The 12,815-nt window shown below is 37.3% G+C and overlaps 2 protein-coding genes across 3 annotated transcripts in view; one reads left to right on the top strand and one right to left on the bottom strand.

The window, feature by feature from the left end:
- The window catches only part of poli (polymerase (DNA directed) iota), a 7,717-nt gene extending 2,760 nt beyond the window's left edge, over positions 1–4,957 (bottom strand). Inside the window, exons 1-7 of the mRNA XM_016286555.1 lie at positions 4,882–4,957; positions 4,314–4,385; positions 3,980–4,102; positions 3,571–3,735; positions 2,695–2,838; positions 2,315–2,548; positions 2,063–2,241 (exon numbers count right to left, since the gene is read on the bottom strand). Coding sequence (XP_016142041.1) covers positions 2,063–2,241; positions 2,315–2,548; positions 2,695–2,838; positions 3,571–3,735; positions 3,980–4,102; positions 4,314–4,380 — 912 coding nt within the window. The 5' untranslated portion in view covers positions 4,381–4,385; positions 4,882–4,957. The remainder of the gene's footprint in view (positions 1–2,062; positions 2,242–2,314; positions 2,549–2,694; positions 2,839–3,570; positions 3,736–3,979; positions 4,103–4,313; positions 4,386–4,881) is intronic.
- A 214-nt stretch (positions 4,958–5,171) lies between these two features.
- LOC107595915 (serine/threonine-protein phosphatase PGAM5, mitochondrial-like) lies at positions 5,172–12,544 on the top strand. Of its 2 annotated transcripts, none has more exons than XM_016286507.1 (6): positions 5,172–5,383; positions 7,004–7,176; positions 7,286–7,411; positions 9,439–9,527; positions 9,871–10,004; positions 11,701–12,544. In XM_016286507.1, the coding sequence occupies exons 1-6, from the start codon at positions 5,187–5,189 to the stop codon at positions 11,849–11,851; spliced, it is 870 nt and encodes a 289-aa protein (XP_016141993.1). In that variant the 5' UTR covers positions 5,172–5,186; the 3' UTR covers positions 11,852–12,544. The 2 variants fall into 2 exon arrangements, with proteins under 2 accessions (XP_016141993.1, XP_016141994.1); XM_016286508.1 differs by having other exon boundaries at positions 9,874–10,004.
- Positions 12,545–12,815: the final 271 nt, after the last annotated feature.

A 12,815-nucleotide genomic window follows, 5' to 3' on the forward strand; every position in this document is an offset into this window, starting at 1 on the left:
CTAGAGTGAGCGGAGGCCGGCTTGAGTGAGCGGCGGCGGGCGAGCTTGCGGCAACCACATGTGATGACCCCGGGCTGGACTCCGCTTCGTCCACGATGAAAGCCGATCCGGCGATCCACAGCGAAGTTGATGTATTTCCTCAGCAACCAGCACGGATCAGCTCTAGGCATGACGAAGCTGATATCGTCCTCTTTTGGAAGGCCAAACAAAGTAGTTTCGCTTTCACAATGAATCACACAACATAGCGGTAGCGGCAACTACAATACTACAGGGAGAATAAAAGTTACGCCTTCTTTCTTTGCGTGAACATTTGGGCGGCGTTATGCAAATCTTCCCACATTGTGACGTCAACATGTGGGGGCGTGTTAGAACGAGCCGTTTTAGGTAGGCGTGGTTGACTCTTAACTTTTATAAAGAATATTGCTGTTTCTCAATTCCAAGAATGCAAAGAACGGACTTGCGTTCTCGTGGAGCTTCCTTGGAAGAACGAACCCAGAAGGACGCGAGAACACAGAACGCACCCTTATGAGAATTGAGATGTGCTGCGTTCTTGCTTGACTGACCACAGTCACAGCATAAGCAGCGGCCAAAGAACCATAAATATAACATAACATTACAAACAAATGTTATAACTTATTAAAACATTTCATACTATTATAGATATTATTTACATATAATTGTATATCATTTTATTTTACAGCGTTATATTTTTAACTATGACTATGTTAAGATTCCTTTCAATATGCCAATAAAAATACTGCAGACTTTCTCCGGGTCTTATAACTTTATTAAAATTAAGCAAAACAAAATGATAAATGTTTATTTCTAAGAGTCGTCAAGTATTTGCGAGAGCGAGTTTAAAGCTTGCAGGCTTCCGTTCACCGGCCACCTGCAGCATCTTCTGGGATTTCTAACGGCTTGATTCTCTCAAGTCTGCACTCGATGCATCCTCGATATCAAGAAGACATCCGGGAACTTTCATGCATCCTCTGTACTTGTGTTCTTGAGAATTGGAATTGAACTTCGACGGTTAATGATGACGTAGAGCGAGAACACAAGGACGCAAGATCGCTGAAGAACGCATATTGAGAAACGGCCTATCTCTTTGGATTTGAGACTTTAGTCTTTGCAACTTTACAGATCGTCTTTATGCACCAAGAGCTTGTAACACTCCAAAGAGAAAGGAAAAATTTAAATTGCATCATATGACCCCTTTAACTGTATTTTGATCAAATAAATGCAGACTTGGTAATATGTGACCCTAGACCACAAAACCAGTCATAAGGGTCAATTTTTTATTTATTTAGATTTATTTAGCTGAATAAATAAGCTTTCCATTGATTTGTTAGGATAGCACAATATTTGGTCGAGATACAACTATTTGAATATCTGGAATCTGAGGGTGCAAAAATCAAAATACTGAAAATCGGCTTTAAAATTGTCTAAATGAAGTTCTTAGCAATGCATATTACTGATCAAAAATTAAGTTTTAATATATTTACGGTAGGAAATTTACAAAATATCTTCATGGAACACGATCTTTACTTAATATCCTAACGATTTTTGGCATAAAAGAAAAATCTATAATTTTGACCCATACAATGTATTTTTGGCTATTGCTACAAATATACCCCAGAGACTTAAGACTGGTTTTGTGCTCCAGGGTCACATATATATTTCAAAAACATTAAAAATCTAATTGTTCCCAAACTTTTGAACGGTAGTTTATTTTAGTCCTCTTCAGCTTTACTTTTCAGAAGGGAGCTAGCTAAAAATTGAGAAAGCTAAACTGAAGTAACAGTGTTTCTTCATGTTATTGTTACTTTTACTTCTGAGCTTCTTTATCCCTCTAGCTTGCTCTTGACACTGGCATTATAACAATACTGGTATTTCACGCTCTTGTATGATAACCTGAGGATTAAAGTTTCTGCTAACTGACTATATGTGCATATAAAATGTATGAAAAAGCCCTTTCAATATATAATAACACCATTAGCAGTTAAATCTGTCTGATGAAGACTGCTTAATATTTGCCTGAACAATCTATAAATATGGAGAATACCTGAGGAGGACCCGCCGGCGTGACTGGAGAGTCATCGATGCCACAGGCGAGGTTTTGAATCCTTTTAGCGGTCACTTCACCAAACTCCCTCACCAGGTCAGCCAGAGAATATAACTGTAGATCTCTCACACTGACCAGACCCAAAGCCTTTAACTTCTCACGTGTCTTGTAACCAATCCCTATAAACACAGACAATGTTTACAGAATATAAACAGCACGGTGTGCAATGGGTGAGATCATGTGTCATCTTACCAGGCACTTTGATTAGTCCTGTGAGGCTGCTCATGAGCTCAGCGGTGCTGTAAGGCAGGAGGGTGGTTTGCTGGTTTGGTTTAAAGGTTCCAGCCACTAGTTTGGCCAAGAGTTTGTTGTTAGCGATGCCAGCACAGCCGGTTAGTCCCAGCGTGCTGAAGATGGCCTGCCTCATCTCAGCTGCTATCACAGAGCCGACAGCCAGTCGGGCGTTCTCCTCATCAACTGCCATACCTGAAGATAAGCTAGATTCATTATAAGCAGAAACTCTAGCAATTCTCCCATTTTCCATGAAAAACTAAACAAGAAAAGAGTACACTGAATTCGTCCAGTTCTGAAACAGCACTGTTTCATTTGTTTGAGGTGGCGCTCCAACTCACTTTCATGTTTGTATACGTGTCCGTTGAAGGAGAGATCTGAAATACAGGTCTCCTTCAGTCTTCTCTCCACCATTTCTGTAACGTCCATGAAGTTTTCATCAAAGCCCAGCCTTTCCACTAGTGGGCAGTATGACATCAGCAATTCTTGGGCAGATAAAGTCAATGTCAAAGTCTGGTTTATAGTCAGTTCAAACAGGGGGACCTTTGGATTGTACTCCGTAATAGTTCTAAAACAAACTCATTAAATGTAACATTCAAAAGACTGGGATCAGTAAGATCATTGCATTTATAATTTGACCGTAAAAACAAAAATAGGAAACAATTACAACTGAACATAACTGTTCTATTCTATTTTAATATATATTTGAAGTTTAATTTATTCCTGCGATAGCAAAGCTGAATTTTCGGCCGCCATTACTCCAGTGTCACATGGTGATCCTTCAGAAATCATTCTAATTTGCTGATGTGGTGCGCAAGAAACATCTTCAATTATTTTGAATGTTGAAAATAATTTGTGGAAACTGTTATACATTTTGTTTTCTTCAAAATTCTGATACTGCTCAAAAGAACAGCATTTATTTGAAATAGCATTTTTAATAATATCGTAGAAGTCTTTACTGTCACTTTTGATCAATTTAATGCATCCTTGCTGAATAAAAGTATTAATTTTATTTTATTTTTTTTTAAATCTTGCTGACCCGAGACTTTTGAATGGTAGTGTATAAAATGTAAAAAGTGTAAAAATATATCATTAAAATCTAATTATCAAAGTACATTCACTGTTATTATAATTATATATATTATAAATATACAAATACAATTTAAAGACACCTATAATAAAACAATATAACAACAAATTCAAATGTATGATTATACCAGTGACTTTGTAGGACATCTCTCTGTAATGTGTGAGATCTTCTCCTTTCACTAGCACCAGCTGTGGGCATTTCTCCACTGCATCAGTCACTGACATCAGTTTATTCACGCCATGCTCTCTTGCCACATAATTACACGTCACAATTAAGTACTTCTGCTGTATCCCTAAGAGACCACAGATATAGACAGAATATGACATTACATTTATCAGAAGGATAGCAATGAGTTTTGTTAGTAGTACTTATTTCTTTATCAACTGACTGATTAGAACATTTATGACTTTTTGTAGAACTTGTACTAATGTTTTGTGTGTGTGTGTGTGTGTGTTGTCTCTACAACTGCACCAGGACATACTGTATTTGTTGTAAACTTTATACTCAGTGAAAGTTTATATTCTGTGGTGTTTTACCAAGAGGTTTGTTCCTGAGTGCAGGATTTCGGATCATCTCCACTTGTGCATAGAAGCAGTCCAGGTCAATGTGCAGGATCACTCTCTGAGATATGGATGTAACTCTGTCAGTGGAACTTCCTTCTGAAAAGTCAAGTTACAAAAGCACAGTTACTGTAGATACAGTATCCCTGACAGAGGCTGCTCACCAAACCTTGTTGCGGTCTATTCATATTGCAGCTGTCACTGAGCTCTGCATTTAGACTATGCAAACATGAGTAACTATAATATTCACGCATTACTTTAAAAACATATTTATGCTCAAGTTTACGTAATCGTCCAGTTATAAACCCACCTGTCTCTAGCATGTCTGACTCTAAACTGCGATCCCAGTCATTGTCTCCCTCCTCGTCCGTGTCCATATTTACTACAACGCAAAAGACAGATATGTGGATATATGAGACGTACAAACGAAATAAAATAGAACTTTTAATAATCAACAGCAAAACATGTCGCCACCAAAATCAAACATAACCCACTGCTCATACTGCCACTTACAGGTCTGGAGCAAAATACTCAACGATATTACATAAATATTCAAGAAATACCTTCTTTTTTTAAATAAATAAATGGAATGCTATGATATAGGAAAAAATACATCGCATTAAACAAAATCTAAATAATATTTTAGTTTTATTAATGTAGGTATTACCTGTTATTAGACTTTTTTTTGGATGAGTTGCTTAAATGGAATGATATAAAAATAATGCAGAATATAGAAATATATATAAATGATAAAATAAACATGTAATTCATTAAATGTTTTGAAACTTAGTTACACAAATAAGCAAAATAAAACACATCCAATATTTAAAAACTAATTTATTGAAGAATAAAACTGACAACATAAACCAAACTGTCACCGTGTATGCTGGGGACTTTTATTTTCAGGAAAGATGTGGGGGGTTTTTTTGTCGCTGTCTTCACACATGTAGTCGTGACTGCCGTTGGAAGTTCAGTTTTTATTTAAACCATTTATTTCTGGAGTCCAAATACATTCTCTCACACGTGGTTTTAGAAAGAAAACCACTTGTTTGTCATGACGAGGCACCAGTAACGGCTTATTACTCGCTTGACGTTGTGAGAAAGGAGGAAACTGTGGCACTTCCTCAGCAGAGTGACTGAAGAGCAGCCGTTTCTCTGTCCGTTGACTCCGGTCTTTTGAGTCATGTCGTTTCGGAGAGCGATCAGTCTCGCGTGCGGGATCGCCGGCGGATCCGCGGTGCTCGTGTGCGCGGCGGTCGCTGCAGATAAGCACCGGTACTTCGGAGAACGATGCCGGTTGAGAGAGACCCTGGCTGCCGTGCACGCAGCGCAGCCTCCGGCGTGGCCCACTGCGAACGGATGGGATTGCAATTGGGACAAGTAAGCAATAGAAACCTATTTCTGATTGACTACTGTTGTATTTACATAGTATTTTAAGGTTTCTCGAGGAATATTATGGTACTACCATAGTACATGTTCATAAAACCATTGGTATAGCTATGGCATCATGCCCAAAAACCATTTATGGTAATGTTAGTCTGAGGTCTGATGCCTTGATCAGTGGTGATAATTTATGGATCACCTTAAAGGGATAGTTCACCCAAAAATGAAAATTCTGTCATCATTTACTCACCCTCATGTCGTTCCAAACCTGTATGAGTTGCTTTCTTATATTGAACATAAAAGAAGATATTTTGAAGATTGCTGGTAATCAAACAGTTGGTGGTTGCCATTGACTTCCATAGTATTTGTGTTTCCTACTATGGAAGTCAATGGCAACCACCAACTGTTTGATTACCAGCAATCTTCAAAATATCTTCTTTTATGTTCAATATAAGAAAGCAACTCATACAGGTTTGGAATGACATGAGGGTGAGTAAATGATGACAGAATTTTCATTTTTGGGTGAACTAACCCTTTAAGGTTTGATCCTACAACCTTTGGCTTCGATATACGGTCTTGAACCACTAAGCCGCACCACATTTGGCAGTGATTGAAATGGTGTAAGTGACCTTTCATTGACTCGGGTAGGTTTAGTCTTAGACCTGGTTAACTGTCAGTAATGTAGTTTCTTTTTACATAATGTGCTAAGCACTTTTGGAAGTATCTGCCAACTGACAGTTCCAGCTTCAGATATAGACTTGACTCTTGTATTATGTTCAGAATCTGAGACAGTTGTTTCATGGTGGGATTCAGTATTTACCAGATTCAATCAAATTCATCAAAAGTTATGAAAGTGTGAAAAACAAAAAAGAAATAAAGTAAAACAGCAAGCCTGTATCATTAATACCTCTCACACATTTTAAAAACAAAACACGAGAACATGTGATTTTTAAAACTGTAACGTGTATATTATAAACAGTATTTTAGCTATTTTTATAACCTATAAAAATTTACGCCTTCAATGCAGCATATCTTTCTTTGGATAAAAACTGCCATGAATGTAAATTGAAATACCCTTAAGGTTACATCACACTTCACCAACAAATTAGCCTTTAGAGGGTCGTTGAGAAACTGATAAAATACATTAAAAATGATATTACTTTGAGTCTGTGCAGCTGCCTTTAACACTGAAATATGCAGGTCAAATTGACCCAAACATCATAATGATAAAAGAAAAATGTATAAGTAGAAAATATTGTATGTGTATTTTGCAATACTTTCTTCATGACCCTAAATGAGGGAGAAGTTACACAATTTCTAGAAAAACATCATAGGCCGGTCAACCAGCATTTCCAACCAATCAAAAATTGAAATAAGTCAAGTTGACCTGCAACATAATATTAGGATTGAGAGAATATTGAGTGGGAAGAAATGAATCGCACAGTGTCTTGAAGAGTGTTGTCTTCAGCGTCCGGTTTCTCTCAGTGTAACTCTACAATTAACATTGCTCTAATGTTTGTATTTACTGTAGAATCCACTCTTGTCATCGGCTACTGAATTGAGTTCATTGGGCCTACTGTGTGAATGGCTAGTTTGAACATTTTTTGATGCTTTCAGACGTGACCCTTCATCTATGGTGAATGGGACGAGAAAGGAGAGTGCTGGTGACAATGGAAGTCCAGAAGTGGAGAACAACAAACCCAAAGCCACACGCCACATTTTCCTGATCAGACACTCTCAGTACAACCTCAAGGGGGATGGAGATAAAGAGAGGATCCTGACGCCTTTAGGTACTGATACCTCAGCATATATCAAATAACAGAAGTGTTGAGCCTAATCCATTAGATGCTACATTAAGCCACCAAATAGATCACATGCTGATTTCTGTCTTCACTGCAGGACGTGAACAGGCTGAGTATACTGGACAGAGATTAGCAGTGCTTGGACTGAAGTACGACGTTCTCATCCACTCCTCCATGACTAGAGCTGCAGAAACAGCCAACATCATCAGCAAATACCTGCCAGGTACAGACTCGATCAGCTCTTCAGAACTAGGATTAAACCTCTCAGCTAAACCTGTCATTTTCTTCTTCACCTAATTTAATTACATTATGACACACACAAGACATAATGGCTGAGATGTATTAATACCTATGCATGACTGTGGTCTCTTCTGAAAATACACACTTGTGCGTTTGTTGTCCAAGTGTGTGCATTATTAAATTAAAAGAAAAAGTAATAACTAATAAAGAAAAACAGATGTTTGAAGGGTTAGTCCACCCCAAAAATAAAACTTACATCTCGCATTTAAATATCTTCCTCATCTTATGTCCATCAAACATATTTTACTTGACTGTATTACTTATATCCCTTTAGGGAACTGCTGATACTTAAAAAATTTTTTTTTTTTTCAAATTTAGTCTTAAGGTTAAAAAAATTCTTATTTAAAATCTTATGTAGTTTTATTTTTGAATAGCTAAACCTGGCTCTCACCATGAATATAGCCATAGAAGCTGGCATGGCATTAAAAAGCAAAGAAAAAGATGTCTTCCAAAGTTCACTTTCTTCCATGGAACAAAAAAAGAAGTTCAGCAAAATCACCTGGGTGTATTTCCCTCTGTACAGTCAAAGTGAATGGGGATGGATAATGTCAGGCTCTCAAAAATGACCCCCCCAAAAAAAAGCATCATAAAAGCAAATCAATATGACTTGTCCACTCTATTCCGAGTCTTATACCTTTGTGTGTGAGTTTAGGGGTGGCAGTATCACCAAAAATCTATATTGCGATATGTGTAATATTATTTCAAGATAACGACGGAATATATAAGTATCACAATAGTTGTTTTGTTAGAAATAAGGTTGTCAAAATGGCAACGTTTTAGATGACATGAAAATGTCACAATTCTTGATTATTTCAATACCACGGCAAAAACAGATATTTTAAATATTATATGAATACTCCCTAAAGGCTTGTTCACACCCGGACGAATATCGCGCGCGATTATCGCCGACGTTTAACGCCTCGTGACGCGCCAATGTGAGTGTGCAAACCGATGCACAAAACGCGAGGCGTAAAAGCGTCATTTTTTTAAAAAATCCTCGGGCTTGTTTTTTTGGTTTGAAAAATTGCGTTAAAAACTGGCCGACCAATGAGATTGGTGCTTTTGTTCACATGCCTGGAGCTGCTGAAGTTACAGTAAAACACGACTTGGTAGCACTCAAGCACAAAACGGTCTTGCCGAGCACACGTTGATACCTAACGACAAAGAGGAAGTAAGTAGACCAAGAAGATGCATCGAGGCAAGATGAATGAAGAGCTGCTGGTCTCATTGGTGTCTGAACACAAAGGGCTTTATGACAAAAGCGACTACAAAAATCTCGATAAGATTGTTATGGAGAGGAATTGCAGATCAAATAGGATTCGATGTATACCGGGGTTTTTCTGTTTTTCATTAAGCGCCATCTAATGTCAGGGAGTGAATTTGCACGTTCACTCGGCTCATCGCCTGCGAAAATCGCTTGGGTATGAACACGAAAGACGCGTCGAAAAACGTCGGCGATAAGCGCACGCGATAATTGTCCCGGTGTGTACGAGGCTTAAGGCTGCCATTTGTACCTAACTTTGTGTGTATTTGACCATTTAGGCCAAAAAAAAAGGCAAAAAACAACTAAATTTAGTACTCATGTGCTGTGTGACAGGCGGCTTTCTGCATGTGAGGTCAATCACACTTGAGCTGTTTAAAATCGTAAATTGAAACTGGAAAGGTCTAAAAATGCACGAAAAGGATAAACTTTAATGACGATGGTGACGATAATCCAAAATTTCTACTAGTTGTTAAATTTATTTCGGTTTATCGTGTTTACAACTATATTGCCCACCCCTAGAACTGACCGAAAACATTCAATTCAGTCTGTTAGTTTTAGCTTGGACAATTCCTGTATTGTGTACTAAAATAATGATTATGAATTGATGTTCCATGTTGTAAAATGTTGCCTTTGTAGAGATTCAGAATGGTTATTTTCTTCACGTATGACCCATGTGTGTGTTGTAGGTGTGGAGCTTGTAAGCTGTGATTTACTGCGAGAGGGTGCACCCATAGAGCCCGTCCCACCTGTCACACACTGGAAACCTGAGGCAGCGGTCAGTGCAAACAAAGTCTTTACTTACCAATCTGAAGGCACTGTCTGTTAGTCCCCACGTTTGGTGTCACTTTTGATTGTCTTTGTGTGTTGAGTTTCTGTTGATGACGCAAGTCATAACAGAACGAACTGCTAAGGTTACTGCTGCCGTACAAAACCCACAATGAAACCATCTCAGATCGCTTCAACAAGCATCAAATGTTCTTGTTTTCCTGCTGGTCATCCTAAAGCTTGATATCTGAAATGTTTGCTGGAGAATGTTGAGTTTGGTTTGGTCGTGAGTGGGCTGTGGGGTCCTTCCTCTCCTCATGTGGATGGTTGTGAAAGTCTTGTGCTGGTTTCAGCAGTACCACGAGGACGGCGCACGGATTGAGGCAGCGTTCCGCCGCTACATCCACCGAGCTGACCCCAAGCAGAAGGAGGACAGCTACGAGATTATCGTCTGTCATGCTAATGTCATCCGCTATTTTGTGTGCAGGTTTGTGCTCACTTGCTACTCAGTGCAGTCTTTTTTAATCTTCATTTTTGTGCTCATTGAAGCTTTTAAAGGGGTCATATGACGTTGCTAAAAAGAACATTATTTTGTGTATTTGGTGTAATGAAATGTGTTTGTGGTTTAAGGTTCAAAAAACACATTATTTTCCACATACTGTACATTATTGTTTCTCCTCTATGCCCCGCCTTTCTGAAATGCGCCGATTTTTACAAAGCTCATCGGTCTGAAAAGCGAGGTGTGCTCTGATTGGCCAGCTATCCAGTGCGTTGTGATTGGCCGAATACCTCAAGCGTGTGACGGAAATGTTACGCCCCTTACCATACAGTGATGTCGTGTCCCAGAGCGACGAGACAAAAACATTAAAACCCATTATAAACGAGGCATTTGTTGCATCCAGTGGGGACATAATTACGGAGTATAATGACTTATTGTCCTTTTATGAGTTGCGTATCGCGCCGCGTAAACATAAAACCATTCGTCTGCATTTGTGACAACGACAAATAACAAGCGCTACTGTAATCGTCATGCGTTTGATGCGTCAGTGGCAAATTCTTTAAATATGAAAACATACTTACAGACTGTGAGTCAGAACAGGTAAGTATGCTCTGATCACTTTGTATTGTTGTGTGTGTGGTTGCAAAAGTTTCATAGAAGCCCGTTTCAGCCACATAAGGGAAAAAAAGAATGCTTTGGTAATTCGTAATTATGACAAAATCATAATAGTTAATTGAAATTATGAGATACTAAGTCGTAATTGTGAGATTGAAAAAAATATCATGACAAAAAGTCAGTCAGGTCATAGTCAAGTCATTTTGTGACAAAAATGTGACTTCTATCTCATAATTAAGCATATTCTCAAGCATATTATGTGGTAGAAATGGGCTTCCATATTGAATATATGGAATTCATGAAAAACTGTTTGCAACCTTTTATCAATGGTCAAACATGCTAAACATCACTATTGCTGTTGCTCATACATACCGCTAATGCAAGAGATAAGCTTTAGAGAATAGAAAAAATATTAAATTAATTTATTACAATTATTAGTATTATTTTATTAAATTTAGTTTCTTATATTGTGTGGTTATGACTAATTGCTAATAAATATAATATATCTAATTGCTAATAAATATATTTCTTGATTGCATTATATTGTTATTTATTGTTTAGTTTTTTTATTCATTATTTTTATTTAATAAATACTTAATTGTTTATTAGTTACACTGTGTGGTTATGACTCTTAATTTTCTTGATTCTTGTACTAGTTTGCAATGTGTAAATTTGAAATATTTCAGCCATGTTTGTTCACATGACTCGTCAGACACGTGCTGAGGTAGTTGTTATGCTCTTTCAAAGATATTACTAATTGCTAATAAATATAATAATATATCTAATTGCTAATAAATATATTTCTTGATTGCATTATATTGTTATTTATTGTTTAGTTTTTTTATTCATTATTTTTATTTAATAAATACTTAATTGTTTATTAGTTACACTGTGTGGTTATGACTCTTAATTTTCTTGATTCTTGTACTAGTTTGCAATGTGTAAATTTGAAATATTTCAGCCATGTTTGTTCACATGACTCGTCAGACACGTGCTGAGGTAGTTGTTATGCTCTTTCAAAGGAAGTGTCTTGTCAAAAGCTTGAATGTAATTGAAATGTTTGTTCCAGGGCTCTGCAGTTTCCTCCAGAGGGCTGGCTGAGGATGGGCCTGAACAACGGCAGCATCACCTGGCTGACAGTTCGGCCCAGCGGCCGAGTGGCTCTCAGAGCGCTGGGGGACTCGGGCTTCATGCCTCCAGATAAACTCACCCGGACATGACGTTCTCAAGCTAGACCATCATGCCTCATTACAGTCTAGAACCGAAGGATCATTGAGATGGACAGATGTTAAGAGTTGCAAAGGGTCGAAATATTTCCTTAAATGTTCTCCTGAAAATTTTCTGAAATGCCTTTTTAGATGCACAAAAAAAATGGAATGTGATTTAATATTCACTAACTCCTCTTGCTTGTTTAATAATAATCTTACATAGCTGCAATTTAAGAGAAGATTTCTGTGAAAAATTTCATTTGCAACTCTACAATCTGTTGCTGTGGTGATCAGTTACTCCACAAGTGTCTTGAGTGTAATCATTTTATGTTTTTAAATCAAGCAAGTTAAGAATTATTGATATTTCTTCAATTAGACACTCCTGTGCCAATGCTTTGTCTGATCTATAACAACCATGAAAAGGTGGAATTAACCAGCAAGTGTACTTTTTTTATGTTTATGACAAGGTGTCTTTTCCCAGCAGCATTATGCAAACTCTGGAGGCCTTGAGGCAGTTGGTGTGTATTTACACGGTTCACATATAATTGTTTATTATTGTTTTAGAAGCAAAGTGTGAGTTTGCTAAAAAAGGCGAGAATCTTGCCGTTGAAAGGTCTTGGATGACTCTTGTGTTAATGTTTGTATGTTGTTGTTTATGGCAGTAAAAAATAAAATCATTGAGTTTAAAAATATCATTCATATAATAGATTTTTAAAAAAAAGGTCCAGGTAATTTTTACCTGAAAAAAAATACAACACTACTACTAAAAAAGGCATATGATTAGGACATCATGCCTATTTTAGAACCATAAATAAATTTTAGCATTGTGACTTTTGTGCCAAAAAAGGCACTTTTTAAACAAATATTAATGTAAATAATAAAAAAATCCTAATTGGACACTAATTGGCAAAATTAACTTTTTTTATTTTGGTGAAATATGGCCCAGACATTTCTTGGCTGTTTTTATGTTTACCTA

This window comes from Sinocyclocheilus grahami, unplaced genomic scaffold, assembly GCF_001515645.1.
Source record: "Sinocyclocheilus grahami isolate Dianchi unplaced genomic scaffold, SAMN03320097.WGS_v1.1 scaffold211.1, whole genome shotgun sequence".
NCBI classification, from domain to species: Eukaryota; Metazoa; Chordata; class Actinopteri; order Cypriniformes; family Cyprinidae; genus Sinocyclocheilus; species Sinocyclocheilus grahami.